At 49.5% G+C, this 19,471-nt stretch overlaps 1 protein-coding gene and 1 long non-coding RNA gene across 4 annotated transcripts; one reads left to right on the top strand and one right to left on the bottom strand.

Moving 5' to 3' along the window:
- Positions 1–7,381: 7,381 nt before the first annotated feature.
- Positions 7,382–17,712, top strand: LOC117088320 (golgin subfamily A member 8C-like). 3 transcript variants are annotated; one of them, XM_033219524.1, is made up of 19 exons: positions 7,382–7,545; positions 9,237–9,353; positions 9,934–9,993; positions 10,177–10,257; positions 11,116–11,154; positions 11,414–11,461; positions 11,550–11,634; positions 11,730–11,839; positions 12,901–12,987; positions 13,094–13,201; positions 13,397–13,484; positions 13,886–14,100; positions 14,368–14,436; positions 15,766–15,841; positions 16,271–16,329; positions 16,897–16,997; positions 17,080–17,180; positions 17,270–17,425; positions 17,511–17,712. In XM_033219524.1, the coding sequence occupies exons 1-19, from the start codon at positions 7,462–7,464 to the stop codon at positions 17,693–17,695; spliced, it is 1,869 nt and encodes a 622-aa protein (XP_033075415.1). In that variant the 5' UTR covers positions 7,382–7,461; the 3' UTR covers positions 17,696–17,712. The 3 variants fall into 3 exon arrangements, with proteins under 3 accessions (XP_033075415.1, XP_033075429.1, XP_033075422.1); XM_033219538.1 differs by lacking the exons at positions 9,934–9,993; positions 15,766–15,841; positions 16,271–16,329 and adding an exon at positions 16,705–16,752 and having other exon boundaries at positions 9,237–9,343; positions 10,131–10,257; positions 14,368–14,481; XM_033219531.1 differs by lacking the exons at positions 7,382–7,545; positions 9,237–9,353; positions 15,766–15,841; positions 16,271–16,329 and adding exons at positions 9,748–9,921; positions 16,705–16,752 and having other exon boundaries at positions 9,966–10,257; positions 14,368–14,481.
- Positions 11,191–17,671, bottom strand: LOC117088342. Its single transcript, XR_004439165.1, has 3 exons — positions 17,533–17,671; positions 16,818–17,198; positions 11,191–11,407 (listed from the first exon to the last, which is right to left on the bottom strand). It is a non-coding gene; the product is annotated as an uncharacterized LOC117088342 (long non-coding RNA).
- Positions 17,713–19,471: the final 1,759 nt, after the last annotated feature.

The following is a 19,471-nucleotide window of genomic DNA, read 5'->3' on the forward strand; positions in this document are numbered from 1 at the left end:
TTTGGGAGGCCGAGACGGGCGGATCACGAGGTCAGGAGATCGAGACCATCCTGGCTAACATGGTGAAACCCCGTCTCTACTAAAAAATACAAAAAAAAAAAAAAAAACTAGCCGGGCGAGGTGGCGGGCGCCTGTAGTCCCAGCTACTCGGGAGGCTGAGGCAGGAGAATGGCGTAAACCCAGGAGGCGGAGCTTGCAGTGAGCTGAGATCAGGCCACTGCACTCCAGCCTGGGTGACAGAGCGAGACTCCGTCTAAAAAAAAAAAAAAAAAAAGAAATACAAAAACTAGCCAAGTGTGGTGGTGCATGCCTGTGGTCCCAGGTACTCGAGAGGCTAAGGCAGGAGAATCGCTTGAACCTGGGAAGCAGAGGTTTCAGTGAACCAAGGTTGTGCCACTACACTCCAGTCTGGGAGACAGGGTGAGACTCTGCCTCAAAAAACGAAAGAAAGAAAGAATGAGAAAGAGAAAGAAAAAAAAGAAAAAAGAAGAAAAGGAAAAAGGAAAGAAAAACAGCAATGACCTGCAAACAGTGTGATTTGGGGGTAAAACACTGGAGTGCTAGGGAGTGGAGGGAATGAGGCAGGCTGTGGCCAGGTTGCAAATTTATTCAATGGGCCATGGGAATGTTTTGGTTGGAGTTGAGAGAGTATCTGATGTGAGTTCTGGAAAAATGGGTGGTGGCTTAGGTGGAGTTCCCCTCAGAGCAGATGAGACACGAGCAGAGGCAAAGGAGAAGCAGTGAGGACCCAAAGAGGAGAAAGAGCATAGGCTGGAGAGAACTTTCCGAGGAAGGCCCCCAGGACTTAGTGTCAAGTTAGATTTGAGAGGTGACAGAAGAGTGCAGGATGACTCCTGGGGAAACCTGGCAGATGGTGGCAGTGATGTAATGGTGGGGAGAAGGATTCGGGTGAAGAGGGGTGGAGGTCACTTGATTGAGCTCAGCCTGGACAGCCGCACATGAGACACCTGCAGGGCACTTCCTGGAGGAGCCCAGACCATGGGCAAACTCTTCCAAGACAGTCATTCACTCACTCACTCATAAACAGTTGTTAAACAATTGCACGAATGAGCTCTCTCATGTCTCAGTTTCTATATTTGTAAGGTGAGTATTGTGAGTATAATAGCATATTATGCAAATCACCCAAAGCTGTGCCTCAATACAAAATACTCTATACAAGTTAACTACCAGTAGTAATTGTTGACTTAGTTAAGACCAAGATTAAAAGGAATGGTTTAATTGACTTAATTAAAAATAAATTTTCGGCCGGGCGCGGTGGCTCAAGCCTGTAATCCCAGCACTTTGGGAGGCCGAGACGGGCGGATCACGAGGTCAGGAGATCGAGACCATCCTGGCTAACACGGTGAAACCCCGTCTCTACTAAAAAAAAATAAATAAAAAAATCTAGCCGGGCGAGGTGGCGGGCGCCTGTAGTCCCAGCTACTCGGGAGGCTGAGGCAGGAGAATGGCGTAAACCCGGAGGCGGAGCTTGCAGTGAGCTGAGATCAGGCCACTGCACTCCAGCCTGGGTGACAGAGCGAGACTCCGTCTAAAAAAAAAAAAAAAAAGAAATACAAAAACTAGCCAGGTGTGGTGGTGCATGCCTGTGGTCCCAGGTACTCGAGAGGCTAAGGCAGGAGAATCGCTTGAACCTGGGAAGCAGAGGTTTCAGTGAACCAAGGTTGTGCCACTACACTCCAGTCTGGGAGACAGGGTGAGACTCTGCCTCAAAAAACGAAAGAAAGAAAGAATGAGAAAGAGAAAGAAAAAAAAGAAAAAAAGAAGAAAAGGAAAAAGGAAAGAAAAACAGCAATGACCTGCAAACAGTGTGATTTGGGGGTAAAACACTGGAGTGCTAGGGAGTGGAGGGAATGAGGCAGGCTGTGGCCAGGTTGCAAATTTATTCAATGGGCCATGGGAATGTTTTGGTTGGAGTTGAGAGAGTATCTGATGTGAGTTCTGGAAAAATGGGTGGTGGCTTAGGTGGAGTTCCCCTCAGAGCAGATGAGACACGAGCAGAGGCAAAGGAGAAGCAGTGAGGACCAAAGAGGAGAAAGAGCATAGGCTGGAGAGAACTTTCCGAGGAAGGCCCCCAGGACTTAGTGTCAAGTTAGATTTGAGAGGTGACAGAAGAGTGCAGGATGACTCCTGGGGAAACCTGGCAGATGGTGGCAGTGATGTAATGGTGGGGAGAAGGATTCGGGTGAAGAGGGGTGGAGGTCACTTGATTGAGCTCAGCCTGGACAGCCGCACATGAGACACCTGCAGGGCACTTCCTGGAGGAGCCCAGACCATGGGCAAACTCTTCCAAGACAGTCATTCACTCACTCACTCATAAACAGTTGTTAAACAATTGCACGAATGAGCTCTCTCATGTCTCAGTTTCTATATTTGTAAGGTGAGTATTGTGAGTATAATAGCATATTATGCAAATCACCCAAAGCTGTGCCTCAATACAAAATACTCTATACAAGTTAACTACCAGTAGTAATTGTTGACTTAGTTAAGACCAAGATTAAAAGGAATGGTTTAATTGACTTAATTAAAAATAAATTTTCGGCCGGGCGCGGTGGCTCAAGCCTGTAATCCCAGCACTTTGGGAGGCCGAGACGGGCGGATCACGAGGTCAGGAGATCGAGACCATCCTGGCTAACACGGTGAAACCCCGTCTCTACTAAAAAAAAAATAAAAAAATCTAGCCGGGCGAGGTGGCGGGCGCCTGTAGTCCCAGCTACTGCGGAGGCTGAGGCAGGAGAATGGCGCAAACCCGGGAGGCAGAGCTTGCAGTGAGCTGAGATCCGGCCACTGCACTCCAGCCCGGGCGACAGAGCGAGACTCCGTCTCAAAAAATAATAATAATAAAAATAAAAAAATAAATTTTCTGGCTGGGTGCAGTGGCTCACACCTGTAATCCCAGCAGTTTGGGAGGCTGAGGCAGGAGGATCGCTTGAGTCAAGGAGTTCAAGACCAGCCTGGGCAACATAGTGAGAACTTGTCTCTATTAAAAAAAAAAAAAAAATTCAATTTGAAACAATTTAAAATTTACAGAAAAATTGAGAAGATAGTTCAGAGAGTTCCTGTATACCTCATGTGCAGTCTCCTTTATTATGAACATCTTACATTAGTATGGTGCCATCATTAAAATTAGTGAACCAATAATGGCATATTATTATTAACTGATGTTCATATTCTATTCAAATTTCCTTAGTGTTTTTTGTTTTTTTCTTTTTTTTAGACAGGGTCTCACTCTGTAGCCCAGGCTGTAGTGTACTGGCTCAATCATGGCTCACTGCAGCCTTTTTTCTTTTTTATTTTTTTGTTTTTGTTTTTTTGAGACAGAGTCTTGCTCTGTCGCACAGCCTAGAGTGCAATAGTTTGATGTGGCTCACTGCAACTTCCGCCTCCTGGGTTCAAGTGATTCTCCTGCCTCAGCCGTCCGAGTAGCTGGGATTACAGACATACGCGACCATGCCTGACTAATTTTTGTATTTTTAGTAGAGATGGGGTTTCACCATGTTGGCCAGGCTGGTCTTGAGCTCTTGACCTCAGGTGATCCACCCGGCCCGGCCTCCCAAAGTGTTGGGATTACAGGTGTGAGCTGTGAGCCACCAGGCCTGGCCTGACAGCCTTGACCTCCTGGGCTCAAGCGATCTTCTTGCCTCAGCCCCCCAAGTAGCGTGGACTACAGGTGCACACCACCATACCCAGCTAATTTTTGTATTTTTTTTTTGTAGAGAGAGGGTTTTCCCATGTTGCCCAGGCTGGTCTTGAACTTCTGAGCTCAAGCTACCTGCCTGCTTTGGGCTCCCAAAGTGCTGGGATTACAGGTATGAGCCAACATGCCTGGCCCTTACTTTGAATGCCCTTTTTCTGGAACACGATCTCATCCAGCATTCCACACTGCATTCTCATCATACTATATGAAGGGTGCATATCAGCTTGACTTATCACTATTGATCTTACTCTTGATTACCTGGCTGAAGGAGTGTTCTTCAGGATTCTCAAATGTAGTTTTTTTCACCCTTTTTCTGTTTATTTATCAGTATAGAATTATGAACATTTTTTTCTTTTTTTCCCTTTTTTTTTTGGAGACTGAGTCTCACTCTGTTGGCCAGGCTGGAGTGCAGTGGTGCAATCTTGGCTCACCTCAACCTCCGCCTCCCAGGTTCAAGCAATTCTCATGTCTCAGCCTCCCGAATAGCTGGGACTACAGGTGTGTGCCACCACGCCCGACTAAGTTTTGTATTTTTAGTAGAGATAGGGTTTTACCCAACCAGGCTGGTCTCGAATTCCTGACCTCAGGTGATCCACCCGTCTTGGCCTCCCAAAGTGCTGGGATTACAGACATGAGCCACTGCCCCAGGTCTATTTTAATTTTTTTATTTTTAACTTCCAGAACCCACCAATACTACTTTCTATTATTGCTCAGATTGTTCCTGTTTTGGCCACTGAAGGCTCTTTCTTTTTTCTTTTCTTTTTTTTTTTTTTTTTTGAGACAGAGTCTGGCTCTGTCACCAGGCTGGAGTGCAGTGGCGCAATCTCGGCTCACTGCAACCTCCGCCTCCCTGGTTCAAGCGATTCTCCTGCCTGAGCCTCCTGAGTAGCTGGGACTACAGGTGCGTGCCACCGCGCCCAGCTAATTTTTGTATTTTTAGTAGAGACAGGTTTCACCATGTTGGCCAGGATGGTCTCCATCTCCCGACCTCATGATCCTCCCGCCTCAGCCTCCCAAGGTGCTGGGATTACGGGCATCAGCCACTGCACCCTGCTGGAAGCTCTTTCATTGATGCCTGTGTCCATTTGAAGTACAGCAGTTCCCCTTATCTGTAGTTTTGCTTTCCAGGCTTTCAGTTGCCTGCAGTCAATGGCAGTCTGAAAATAGGTGTGGATAATACAATAATATATTTTGAGAGAGAGAGACCACATTCACATAACTTTTTATTTATTTATTTATTTATTTTTGAGATGGAGTCTTGCTCTGTTGCCCAGGCTAGAGTGCTATGGCATGTTCTCAGCTCACTGCAACCTCCACCTCCTGGGTTCAAGCAATTCTCCTGCCTCAGCCTCCCGAGTAGCTGGGACTACAGGCACCCACCACCATGCCTGGCTAATTTTAGTACTTTTAGTAGAGACGGAGTCTCACCGTGTTGGCCAGGCTGGTCTCCAACTCATGACCTCAGGTGATCTGGCTGCCTGAGCCTCCCAAAGTGTTGGGATTACAGGTGTGAGCTACCACACCCGGCCTCATAACTTTTATTTTTATTTTTATTTTTATTTTTTGGGACGGAATTTCACTCCTGTTGCCTAGGCTGGAGTGCAATGGCACAATCTCTGCTCACCACAACCTCCGCCTCCCGGGTTCAAGTGATTCTTCTGCCTCAGCCTCCAGAGTAGCTGGGATTACAGGCATGCGCAACCCTGCCCAGCTAATTTTGTATTTTTAGTAGAGACGGGGTTTCTTCATGTTGGTCAGGCTGGTCTCAAACTCCCAACCTCGGGTGATCTGCCTGCGTCGGCCTCCCAAAGTGCTGGGATTACAGGCGTGAGCCAACTCATCCAGCCTACATAACTTTTATTTTTTAATTTTTTTTTTTTGAGACGGAGTCTTGCTCTGTCGCCCAGGCTGGAGTGCAGTGGCCAGATCTCAGCTCACTGCAAGCTCCGCCTCCCGGGTTCACGCTATTCTCCTGCCTCAGCCTCCCGAGTAGCTGGGACTCCAGGCGCCCGCCACCTCGCCCGGCTAGTTTTTTTGTATTTTTTAGTAGAGATGGGGTTTCACCGTGTTAGCCAGGATGGTCTCGATCTCCTGACCTCGTGATCCGCCCGTCTCGGCCTCCCAAAGTGCTGGGATTACAGGCTTGAGCCACCGCGCCCGGCCTAACATAACTTTTATTACAGTCTGTTGTTAAAATTGTCCTATATTATTATTGTTGTTAACCTCACAGTGGACCTAATTTATCAATTAAATTTTATCACAGGTTATGTACAGGGAAAAACAGTTGTCATGTCTCCTTGAACTGCTCTTGACTGGCAGTGTTTAAGTTTTTCAGATGTTCCTTGTTTTGATTACCTTGATAATTTTGAGTACTAGGCAAGTATTTTGTTGAATGCTGACTGTTGGAATTCATAATTCATCTAATTTTTTTTTCATGTTTAGACTAGGGCTATTTATGGGTTTGGGGAGATAAGGAACCATTATCAACACCTCTCTGTTATATCGAGGGTACACACTATCAACATGACTTATCACCATTGGTATTGATCACCTGACCAAGATAGTGCTTGTCAGGATTCTCCACTACAGAGTTACTCTCTTCCCTCCTCTCCATGCTGTACTGTTTGGAAGGAAGTCACTACACACCCTGCACTTAGGGTGGGAGTTTTTGCTTCCTTGAGGGTGAAGTATCTGCATAAATCCTTTGGAATTCTGGCATTCTGGCCAGGCATGGTGATGCACGCCTGTAGTCCCAGCTACTCAGGAGGCTGAGCCTGAAGAATCGCTAAGCAGACGTTGGCGTGAGCTGAGATTGTGCCACTGCACTCCAGCCTGTGTGACAGAGTGAGCCTGCTGTCTCAAAAAAAAAAAAAAGACTTACTAAGAAAGAAAACCTAGCAGTCCTTTGCCCCATCCCCAGTTAAACTCCATCTGTTTTCATCGCTCAGAGCCCCAGTCATGCTGATCTAAGGATGTTTCCAAAATGCACCACACCCATTTGGACATTAGAGTATCTGGTGTTGAGGATTTGCTCCCTCTAGAATGGCTTCCCTTTCCCTGATACTCGTCCCCTTGCCAGGATCAGGCCCCTGCCTTCTCTAATTCTCACCAGACAGGAAAAAAAAATCTTAACAATAACGTAGAAGAAGAGAAACGTTTTTCCAAAATAGAGAAATCATTGTGATTATTTTTTCTTTTTGGAATGTTGGATAATATAGTCTGCTTCATTAATCATCAAGCATGCTATGGATTTTCCATTTTTATAGGCTCTGTATCTCAGTTAAGGTAATACTGGTAAATTTTATACTGTATTTGAAGATGAAAAATATAGGCCAAAATCACAGATCTTGCATAGAAACTGGGTAATGAAGACAGCTCTGGAAGTAAACATAGACACACACACGGACACACATATATATAAAGTACACACACATATATTTTTTAAAGCTTTTAAAGCCCCTCCATTCTCCCAGAGTGGACAACCTCTCCCCTCTCTTAGAGTGGGTGGGGACAGCAGTTGCATGGGCAGCTTTCCTTGTGAGCCACAAGTCCCTCTGGACACACTGCTGTCTAGCCACGCCCCCATTCCCTTTCATCTTTCTAATTGACCAATGGGCTTGGAGCCTTAAGGCCACGCCCCTATTTGGCATTCTACTGCAACCCTGGTTACGCCTCCTCTGGCTCAGTCACACAGCTGCCTGGTAGGTGACTGGAGGTGTTGATCAGTGCTCGCTGGGATTTTGCTGATGTGGCCCCAACCCCGCCTCCCTCCCCACTCTGCAATGGCAGAAGAAACTCGACAGAGCATATTGGCTGAGGCCAAGAAAAAGGTAAAAACGTACCAGGTCATGGCCTCCCAACCCAGCCACAGATCCCCTCTGACAACAAGACCACTGCCAGAGTCCATACCACTCCTGAGGCACACCGGACTGGGCCTGCTAACCCTGGTGCCTCTGGGCTACCCCCATCAAAGTTTTGTCAGTCAGCCTCACCCCTTCAGCAAGCAGCCCAGTCCCTGCCCTTGCCAAGCACCCCAGGGTGACTTTGGGCGGGTGACTCCTGGGGCTTCCCGCTGCATTACTGGGCCCTCATCTCCTGTTTCCCCAAGCTTGACCTCCCTGGGCTCTTTTGGCTTGCACCTCTAGGGACCTTGGTCCCCCAGCCCCAGGCCCTGCCCTCCTGAGTCATGCCTGGGTGACTTTGGGCTGGTGACTCCTGTGGCTCCCTGCTGCACACTCTGCCCTCCCATCCTGCTGCCTCAAGGTCAACCTCCCTGGGCTCTTTGCACTGGCGTCTCCAAGGACCTGGGTCCCAACCTTGTGTTTCCCTCCCCCATAGTGGAGTGGTGACTAGGACATTGCACTGATGTGGTCCCTCCCCCTCACCAGGAGGAGTGGAATGTAGTGATGTCACAGTCTGCCTAGAAACTGTCATTACTGGAAGACCGGCCTTTGATCTTATGACCCAGTCCCCTAAGCGTTCTCACCCCATTTCTGGTTCCTCTGGTCACAGCACAAATTTCCAGCTGAAAGGGGAATGGAGACTGTGGGACCTAGGAGCAAGAGGTTTCAGACTGCCTCGCTCCCTTAACATTGACATTGACGGGGGAAAAGCCTACACTTCCCCCGTGAGCGCAAAACATTGACAGTATCTCTGGATGACAATGAGAGAATTGGTTCGGTTTGGTTTTCTCCCAGGTTTCTACTTTCCAGAGAGAGATTTTAACATTTTGTTCTGAGTTCTCCACCTCATATTCTAATTCTCCATGGTTCTGGGCCAGACTACCCTTCAGTCAGTGTTCTCTGAAGTGAGATTTGCTCATCTTCTGTGGAATAGATCTTGGGAAACTGAACTTGACAGCTTGAATCTTCCTCATATTATCTCAACCTGGTGTACCTTGAGTGCCACGGGACAAATATGGGACATCTTTCTGAAGCATCAGTTTCCCTTGATTCTCTTGAGATCAGGAGAAAAAACATTAATGTACTTAGGGATGACAGTCACAGGTTTCCAAGAGTATATCAGACTTCTCTCTGAAATGAGGCTTGGGTTGTCCTCTTTCTGATAAATTCCCAGATTTCACAGAAAGGCTGCCTTCTGCCATGAGGACACATTGATATAAAAGTTTAAGAGTTACTGGTGCACTTCTTCACACTAACAGACATGTGAGGATGTATGACTCTAAACCACACGGCACAGAGTTCCTGCCTACTTAATGTTTACTTTTCTACCTCTGCCTCTGGTTTTGGTCCCAGGCAGCTGCTGATTCTTCTCAAAACCCCAGAGCTTGGAGTCAGAAGACTGATTTCAAAGTTCCACTATCACATTTTCCTTTCCTTTTTTTTTCCTAGCCATGATATCAATCCCTCTCAGTCACTAAATGATGGTGACAACACCTTGTACAGTGGTTGGTGTCATTGAATCAGATGGTGTATAAGAGTATTTTGTAAAAGCTGTAAAGGAGGATGTGGCTGTAGGGGCTCATGGTTCTCATGAGGATTACTGCTCTTCTTTCCCACAGTTAAAAGAATATTGGCAGAGAAACAGCCCTGGGGCTCCAGCAGGAGTGAAGAACAGGAAAACAAATGGCCGTGTCCCTGAGACAGCCACTTCTGGTGGTTGCCACTCACCTGGGGATGTGAGTCTTGGCTGACCAGGCTCCTGGGGACAGGGGGCCCAAGGGGCAGTAGAGGGTAATTGTTAAGATTGTGAATGGACTGTTGGGTACTAGTTAAGAATTCTGGGTTTGAATCCTGCCTCTCCATCTGCTAGGGATATGATTTAGGGTGAGCTGCTTGAGCTCTTTGGGCCTCTCTTTGCACGTCTGTATAATAGAGGTGGTATTATTGTTTGACTTCCATTTGTGAGGTTTAAATGAGATTTGTTATTGTTTTATGTGAATCCCTAGTACATGGCCTGCTGTAAACACCCAGGACACCAGGATGTGGTCATTGTGTTTGATTTTCCTCATCCCCGGTCTCAAGGGGAAGCCAGGACAATGAGAACAGCCATTTGCCATCAGGAGTCACTGAAAGGGCCCCAGGGTCGGATGGTGGGGAGATAAGAACCATGAGAGAAGTTGGCATAAAGGAGTTATGGGACAAAGGTCCAAGACAGGCAGAAAAGAAAATGTTGCCAGTTGATGGGGAAGAAAGGAAGTCAGAGGGCTTAGACACTGAGGGACAGAACATCTCCATGTGCACTCTCATCTCTTGTAGTCAGCAACAGGTATCGACGGAGAGGGCCCTACGTCATCTGTACCCCTCAAGGATCTGGAGGTAAGAGGCTCTGGGCGGAGGTGCAGTGACCCTGCAGGCCAGCCCTCCACCCTCCTCCTACAGCGGGGACTGGGTGCCCCTGTGCCAGCTGAGACAGCCCACACACACCCCAGCCCTAATGATTGTTCTCCCTACCACTCCCCCAACTCCTCCTCCACCTCCTCTTCTCTACATGCACTTCAGAGCCTGTGCCAAGAACTACCAGCAGCCCTGGACTCGAGGTCCGTAAAAATCAATCAACTGAATAACATCATCAAATCTTTGGTAAGAATCCAGTGGGGTCCCTTGATTCCAGGCTGCCAATCCCAGGCTCCAGTTTCCCCTTGGGGCCCTGAAGAAAGGGACTGGGAGTCCCTGGTGCCAAGGCAAATAGGGAGCTGGGGCACCCTGACCTCACTTGGAGGGACCCCAGAGCACACAGCGTGGCTCTTCTTTTGCTGCCCTCTTTGCCGACTCTCTCCTCTCCACACACCCCTGCTCTAGTCCTTGCTACACACGCCCTGGGGTTGTTGCCTCTCGGGGGGAGTGCGAGCCTGACTGGTTGGCAGGGGGCCCGTATTTCTGCCATGACTCAGTCCCTAATTTGCTCTTTGATTCTGGACAAGCCGCCTCTGCTTTTTGGACTCGTGTTTCCAGAGGAGGTAGTGAGTATCAAAGGTGTCTGTTAGCTCTGAGAGTCCAAGATTTAAAGGGCCCCTAGAATGGAAACCTCAGGGCCAAGAGCTGCTGTCTGTCCTTTTCCGTTAGCCTGTATCTGCTGTGAAGAACCGTTCCTGACCCGTTCGTGCGCAGTAAATGTTTACTGAATGAATGCACTTTTCTAAATCACAAGCAGGCAGAAGGGGTGGCCTTTCTCAAACTCCATCTCTAGAGGTTTATGTTCCTGTCCTCTCAAGAGATTCCACATTCAGACTTTGAGTTCTGTGGCTGTGGGCAAAAACCAACAGAGACCCAAATCCTCTGTCCTTGGGAGCTTGAGGAGACTTAACCAGTTCGTGTTCCCATTGGGTCTGAGAACTTTGCCTTTAAAATCCATTCCTGGCCCCTGCCTACGGCTTCCTGGCCTGGGGAATAGAGTTGAGGGGGCCACCCTCCGTCACCTTCATTTGACTCCCCCCACAGGAACAACAGAAGAAACAAGTGGAACATCAGCTGGAAGAAGTAATGTGATTTCTTTGTTTCCTTGAGACATGACTGCTGGGTTTGGGGGGCACTCAGACGTAGAGGCCCCAGTCTCGCCCACTCCCAACCTGGGGAAGAAGGCTCACCCCTTAGATTGCACCCCATCCCAACAGGGTCCCTGATAACCTGGTCTCATGGGTGGGCCTGTCCTGGGGCATTGATGACATTCTGGGGCATGTCTCTTGCTGTGCCATCTCTGCCTCCCCCTGGTAAGAGCTCTGTCTTCCTCTTCCTATAGGAAAAGAAGGCAAACAATGAGAAACAGAAAACTGAAAGGGAGCTAGAGGTGAGTGGAGGGTGTGAAGTTTTCTCCTGTCCTCCGGAGAATGTTTCTTTCCTTCTCTTCCAGCACTTGCTTGGCTTTTCTCCCAAAGGTTCAAATCCAGAGATTGAATAGACAGATAGAGAAACTAAATACGGACCTGTATCACACACAACGTTCTCTCAGATACTTTGAAGGTGGGAATCTGGGCACCCTGTTATCCTTCAACCTGGCACTTTGAAGGGTCTTTAGGGAGAGTCCTTTGGGCCCCATCTCAACTCTCTCATTACAGAAGAGTCCAAGGATCTGTCTGGCCGCCTGCAATATACAGTGCAGTGTATAGGAGAGTTAGAGCAGGCTCTCTCTGCTGTCCCCGCCACACAGGAGGAGAAGGAGATCAGTGTGAGTTCAACCATCTGCCCTGTCCCCTGGGAGCCCGGCTTCGCAGATGGAGGAGTGAGCCTAAAGGTCCCTTCTGCAGGATGGAGTGTCCTGCCCAGAAGGCAGCATGGCCATTTCTTGCTGCTTTTGTGTCTGGTTGTTAGAGGCAGCCTGGGGAGGAGTCAGCTGCTGTGGGTGAGTTGGGGGGTGCAGTGGGGAGCGAGCACTGGACGCAGAGCTTGCAGGCCAAGTGCCTGCCCTGCCCTTACCTGGCTGTGGTCTTGGCCAAGTCCTAGGTGGGGTATTGGGTACTTGTACTGTGAAGGTACAGAAGAGTACCTTTAGTATGTTACCATTTCTGTAGAGAGGAAACTGTGTGTGTGTGTGTGTATGTGTGTGTGTGTGTGTGTGTGTATGCGTGTGTGTACATACTATGATAATATACATAAAACATGTCTGCAAGGTTCATAATAAACTCAGGAGAGAGCAACAGGGTGGCTGGGAGATACTTCCCTTCTTTACCTTCTGAGTTTTGGACTATTCGAATGTATCATCCTTTCAGAAAGTAATCAAAAGATTAATTGTCCCCTTCCTATCTGTGCCCCCATCCCCAGCAAGAAAAATGGGCTTAGAGAATCGGATAGACCTGGGTGTTCAAATCCCAACTCTGCCTAAGTGATCTTAGGCAAGCATTTAACCTCAAATACTCCATGTTTTTTCATCTACACAATAGCGGTAATCATAGTAACTGTCTCCTATGGTGGTTGCGAGGATTAAATGGGATTGCTAGCATGGTACCTGCTGAAGCACTCCATAAAGGTTCAACAGTGGTAATAACAGTAATAACAATAGCAATATTATCTGATCTCTCTGGGCCTCTGTTAGCCAGCTGTAAATTCGATCTCTTTTCCTGGCCCTTCCAACTTTACTGAGTTCTTTTAAAAACCAGACCATGGGCTTGGAAATGCCTTGATCTTTACTGACCGAGTTGTATATTGAGCCCAGCCCTAGCCCTTTTAAGGGGCACTGTGTGGTATGGCCCGGGCTCACCAGATGGAAACTTCTCACTCTTCACCATCCAGTTCTCAAGCCGCAGTCAAGCACTTATTGAGTGGCAGTTAGAGCAGTCCATACAGGAGAAGACACGGCTGAAAAAACGCCTGACACGGGTGAGGTTTTGCAGAGGGAGAGATGTGGAAGGAAAATGATCCCAGTGGCCAGGAGCAGGTGAGGACCAGTGACAGCCCTTCCTAACTTCTGTGCCCATTCTTGCAGATGAGGGAGTCGCTTAAACAAGCCCAGCTAGAGAGAGATGAATATGCTCAACATCTAAAAGGAGAGAGGGCCTGGTGGCAGCAGAGGATGAGAAAAATGTGGCAGGAGGTGAGGTCTGACCATTCAGCTCTCCCATCTTAGATCGGTCACTGGATCTTTCTAAGTGTCTGTAACATGGGAATAGTACAGCCAGAGGTGGTCATGGGTCTGGGCTTTGTGGAGGTGGGGGCAGAGAGGGAGATGGCAGCCTGTCCAGCCACCAGCCCCTCTCTCCAGGGCCCTTTTCCCCTGTGCTTTGGGCAGGTTTGCACCTTGAAGAAAGAGAAGAAGGATGATGTGCATCGGGTGGAGGAGCTGAAGAGGAGCTTGTCCAAATTCAAAAACCAGATGGGTAAGATGTGGCTGGCGTGACCTGGGAGCAGGCCTGGCATCAGAGGGCTGTGGAGGGGGGGCTTAGAATACCCCACGGAGGTGAGTGGATGGAAGGGCTTTGAGGCAGAGGGAAAGAGGTCTGTGCCGGGAAATGGCAAATCTTGTCATCTCCGTGAGCCTCAGTGTCCCCATCAGCAAATGGGGCCCATTGTCAGTCACCCACAGTGCTCTCCATCTGAAAGTGGTTTGGAAGATTGGCTACCATCCGGGTGCGAGGAATCATTCGCAGTGAGGCCAAGTTTGGGGAGCCTGAGAGGAGCTGTGCACCAAGAGGAGGGTGTTTGTTGTTGTTGTTGTTTGTTTTGTTTTGTTTTTGTTTTTGAGAATCCAGAGGCCCTTATTGTCTGCTTCCTTTCTCAGCTGAACCCCTGTCCCCGGAGCCCCCAGCAGTGCCCCCTGAGGAGGAGCTGCAGCACCTGAGGAAGGAACTAGAGCGAGTGTCAGCAGAGCTCCAGGCCCAGGTGGAAAACCATCAGCACGTGAGTCTCCTGAACCAGGCACAAAAGGAGAGGCTTCGGGAGCAGGAGGAGAGACTTCAGCAGCTGGCCGAGCCACAGAGCGGCGTCGAGGAGCTGGTGCGTTGCCCCACCTGGGGAGCCTGCCCTCCTCCCTAGTCCTCCAGGCCTTTGTTTCCCAACTTGTAAAACGGGGCAGTGTAGCCCTCACGTGAAATATTACTTCTAAAGGCACCTGTGAGCCAGAGCCCTGCTCTGGTGGCTGTGGGAGAGAGGGGATGATTTTTCTAACCTGCCTACACCCTTCCTGGTGCCATGGGAGGCAGACACCAAGTTCTGGGGTCTCCAGCTGCAGTGGGTGGCTGCTGATTGCTTCTCTCTGTCCAGAACAACGAGAACAAGAGCGCACTGCAGGTGGAGCAGCAAGCACAGGAGCTACTGGAGAAGCTGGACGAGGTGAAGGAGACAGTAACCTCTGCCCCATCCAAGAAGGGCTGGGAGGCGGGCACCAGCCTCTGGGGAGGGGTGTGCCAGGCCAGAGGCAGCTGCAGCCTGGGGGCAGGTGACCCCAGCACCCTCCAGGGCAGTCTTGTGACTGCTTCTTCCTTCCTGCCTTCTGACTTTTAGAGGTCGGTACCCCTGGCTGGGCTACTCTCAGGTCTGGAAATCGTCATCCCAGCTAGAGGCATGGAGCCCCCAGTCATAGGGGAAGACACAGTGCTATAAGAGGCTCCTTATGCCAGGCACGGTGGCTCACACCTATAATCCCAGCACTTTGGGAGGCTGAGGCAGGAGACTCACTTGAGGTCGGGAGTTTGAGATCAGCCTGGCCAACATGGTAACATCCCTACTAAAATTATGAAAACAAACAAACAAACAAAACGGGCATGGTGGTGCATGCCTGTAATCCCACCTACTCAGGAGGCTGAGGCACGAGAATCTCTTGAGCCCAGGAGGTGAAGGTTGCAGTGAGCTGAGATTGCACCGCTGCACTCTAGCCTGGGCCACAGAGTGACACTCTGTCTCAAAACAGAACAAAAAGGCTCCTTAGGTTACAACTGGATTCCAGCCTTGGTTTCACTGGTCACCATTCAAGTACTTTGCATCTCTAAGTTTCTGTTTCTTTAACTTTAAAAGGAAGTTAGCATTTTCCTTACAGAGCTGCTGAGGATTAAATGAGATAATACATGGAAAGCACTAGGCCTGTAGCACACTTAGCAGATGGCGGCTGGCTCCCACTGCTTTTCCAGCAGTCTGTGGCCTACAGTTTAAATGGTGAGAAGAGGGTATGAGATTTGAGCCTGGGGAAGGAGGCATGGTGTTCTAGGAAAGGGAGGCAGTCACTTAGGCCTGGAGTTAGGGGCGAGGGTCCTGGGCAGGCTCTGTCAGAGCCCCACAGTGCCCTCGCGACCCTATTAATGGGCCCAGAATCTGGAAGCCAGACACAAGGTGCTCTCATGCCCAGGGTCTTCCTGTAGGTGGAGCTGAAGAGGCAAGAGGCTCAGAGTCTGCAGCAGCAGCCAGACCATTACCTGGGTCACTTGCAGCAGTCCGTGGCCACCTATCAGCAGCTGACCTCTGAGAAGGAGGCGCTGCACAGGCAGTTACTGCAGCAGACCCAGCTAATGAACCAGCTGCAGCAGCAGGAATCTTGGGGCAAACCGGTGGCCGAGATGGCCCGCCAAAAGTTGCAGGAGACCTAGGGGAGGGAGCTGCTGAAGACGGAGCTGTGAGGGGGACGACCTGGCAAACTCCATGCCTTCTCACTCTTTCCTGGCCCCTTAGGAGTGCCTGGAAGCTGCCAGCCAGGAGAGCCAGCAGCTGAATGCCCCGTTGAACCACAAGGCTCTCTCTGGGGAAGGTACGGGAGACCGCTCAGAGGAAGAGGAGAGAGCCCCAGGAGGAAGGGGGGACTGTGAGCAGCACAGGATTGAGGAGTTGGAAGAGACCTTTAGAACAGCTGGTCATTATGCCGACTGGGTGCCTGCACTAAGTTCGGCATCAATATGGTGACCTCCTGGGAGCGGGGGGCCACCAAGTTGCCTAAGGATGGCTGAACTGGGCCAGGTCAGAAACGGTGCAGGTCAGAACTCCTGCACCGACCGGTAGTGGGACTGTGCCTGGGCGGTATAGCAAGACCTTGGTTCTTAAAAGAAAAATAAAGAACAGCAGCTCATTCCTCTCTGGGAAGGGCTGGCTCAGGGTTACATAGTGAGGGTGGGGGCAGAGTTGGGCCCACAGTACCTGCCTTGTTGGGTTGTCTGAGGAGCCCTCTGGCCACCCCCCACAGGAGATGGAGGAGGACATCTGGACAGTGAGGAGGAGGACCTGGAGAGCTGGGAGGCCATGGTGAGCCTGACTCCCCCTGCACCTATTTTGCCACCTTCCTCTCTGGTCCCTCGAAAACCCCTTTATGCTCTTACTTTCCCTGCCTTCTGATTTCTCTGCACCCTCACCCCTTCCGAGAGCCAGTGGTCAGACACCATTTCCCCTGTGAGCAACAGGTGCACTCTCTGAGGCCCCAAGGGAAGGGGCTGCGCTCCACCTCTCTGCCCCATTTGTTCTGTGTATGCCCCTATACGAATGCGCACGTCTTGCCCTCAGGTGGCATTTTTCAGCTCCACTGGAGCCAGTGCCCAGCAGGAGCAGGCACGGTTATGAGAGCGGGTGAAAGAGCAGAGGGTGTGCTGCCAGCGCCTGGCTCACTGGGTGGCCTCGGCCCAGAAGGAGCCAGAGGCAGCGATCCCAGCCCCAGGGACTGGGGGCGAGTCTGTGAGTGGGGAGACCCACCGGGCCCTGAGGAAGTCATAGGGAAGCTGGCCCATGCCAGGACTCACCTCCAGCTTCGCCATGACTTGAAAATGCTACCTGAGGGCAGGTTGCTGCCGAGATGTGACCCCATTATTTTGGCTCCAGAGTGGCATTATGGACCACCGGGAGAAGACGGCAGTCCTGAGTGAGCTGGTGAAGAAACAGGAAATTCGATTCATCCATTACCGGAGGGAGAGATGCCATCAGTGAGTGGGAGGCCAGGACACGGCGGGGGGAGCTGCAGGGCCTTCGGAGGGGCCCCAGCGTCTGAGCCCTGTCCTCCCGCAGGAATGTTCGTCACCTCATAACAGAGGCAGGGGGCAGTGCCGAAGATGCAGCAGTGGGAGGAGGACATCATCAGGCTGGTCCGGCACAGGGAGGAGATGAAGGTAGGGTGTGCAACATCTCTGTGGGGGTGGGGGTGGGCGTGAGGGTGGGCGCCAGCAGCAGGGTGACACCTGAGCACCCCTCCCTCCAGGTGAAGCTGCTGGCGCTGCAGGAGATGCGGCTGTGGCTTGTGCTGACCGCAACAACAAGCACAGCAAATTCCTGGCCGCTGCCCAGAACCCTGCTCATGAGCCCAGTCCAGGAGCCCCACCCTGCCAGGAGCTTGGGGCTGCTGACCAGCATGGTGGTGAGTAGAGCCCTCATGCAGGCGGGCAGGCAGGAGCAGGGGGCGCTCCCACTGTGCTCAGATCCCCGCCTCCCTCTCTCCAAAGATCTTTGTGAGGTGAGCCTCACCGACAGCGCCGAGCCTGCGCAAGGAGAGTCCAAGGAGGGTTCTCCCAACGACGACCCTACTGCACAGCCCATCGTGCAGGACCACCAGGAGCACCCAGGCTTGGGCAGCAACCGCTCTGTGCCATTCTTTGGCTGGGCTTGGCTGCGGAGAAGAAGGAGATAAACATCACCATCATCAACGAGCTCGTCAAGAAATGTTTGAAAAAGAAACAAAGTTACGGGGTTAATCTCCTACACAATCCATTTACTTCATTTGAATGTTAGAGCCACTCATGATTATTTGTACTTCTAATTTATAGTTTAAGTTTATTTGTAAAAATGTAAAAGAGAGTGGGTCTCTGTGGCCTTCACTGAGGTTCACTCTGGCATCCTTTAGCATTTTTCTTTTTTAGTTTCATAATTGTAGGCCATTAGCATGTATATCGAGTTTGCCCTTACGTGGTGGGAGTTCAAACACCCAAAGACCCACTGTTTGCACAAAACTGTTCTTACCGTTTGGAATAGGCTGCCATGCCTTTTTAATGTTATCACAGCATGCATATTCATGACAGAATTCAGATAAAATTTGCTTATGTTTTACTATTATTTGATCCAGTCTTAATCACAGTGAGCTCTTCATTAGCTCAATATGTGGTTTGCCCCTAAGTGTGCACTGTTGATTCCTTTGCAATATGCCACTGTGAGTACTGATATTTAGAGTTGTTTAAAGGCTGAGAACTGGAAACAGCCTTTCCCCCGTTTTTTGTGTACTGGTGATGGGAGTAATAACGTTTTGGGGGAGCTTTTTAAATCTCACAGAAGAGGACAGTGGCCTGAGGTAATCTGTGTAAACAATTTGATATATATCCTTTCAAGTTCCTACTTGCTATGCATATATAGACATATACACAAGTATACGTTGACACGTTCCCCCTTCCCTGCTGTCGTGCTATTAGTCTTTGTTTTGTAGAAAGTGGACCAACTCTATGTTCTTTGCTGGCCTGCATTTCTCCTATTCAGTGATGTGTTACGAATATGTGTTTAAGTCAATTTATGCAACTCTTTAATACCATTTTAAAAGGTTATGATATACGATCATATGAAGGTATTGCAATTTATTCCAACAGTTCCCTTTTGCACGTTTAACAATTTCCATTGATTTGCCAGGGTGAACATTCTCATGTCACGGCTAAATCCTTTTGTATGGACATCCTTAATTATTCCCTTAAGTTAAACATTTAAATAAAGTTGCTAGATTAGTCTCATTTCTTAAAAAGTTCTTAATTGGTCGTTTATATGTAACATTGTAGTTTTATATGTACTTGCAAATAGCTATAGTTCCTGTTAAAAAAAGTGATAAAATTAAACTTTAACATATGCCAAAAATATTTTGACTTAGCGCTTCATTAAGTGCATGATTACAGTCTCTATATCTTTTGATTTACCTTTCTATCTTTACAATTTTCTTTTTTTTTTTTTTTTTTTGAGACGGAGTCTCGCTCTGTCGCCCGGGCTGGAGTGCAGTGGCCGGATCTCAGCTCACTGCAAGCTCCACCTCCCGGGTTTTGAGCCATTCTCCTGCCTCAGCCTCCCGAGTAGCTGGGACTACAGGCGCCCGCCACCTCGCCCAGCTAGTTTTTTGTATTTTTTAGTAGAGACGGGGTTTCACCATGTTAGCCAGGATGGTCTCGATCTCCTGACCTCGTGATCCGCCCGTCTCGGCCCCAAAGTGCTGGGATTACAGGCTTGAGCCACCGTGCCCCGCCTCTATCTTTACAATTTTCAGCCGAGACACTTAGAGGTCACATAGTAAATTAAGGTTTTCTTTTTTTAATAATCTCCATCTTTCTAAATTTCGTGAGTCACAATAAGTTATTTTGGGGTTGTTGAAAGCTGTGGCTCTGTTCTAAATTTGAGCCCAGAAATCATGCCACTTACAAAATATGCTTTGTCTTCCAAC

This window comes from Trachypithecus francoisi, unplaced genomic scaffold, assembly GCF_009764315.1.
Source record: "Trachypithecus francoisi isolate TF-2019V2 unplaced genomic scaffold, Tfra_2.0 Contig00743, whole genome shotgun sequence".
NCBI lineage: Eukaryota > Metazoa > Chordata > Mammalia > Primates > Cercopithecidae > Trachypithecus > Trachypithecus francoisi.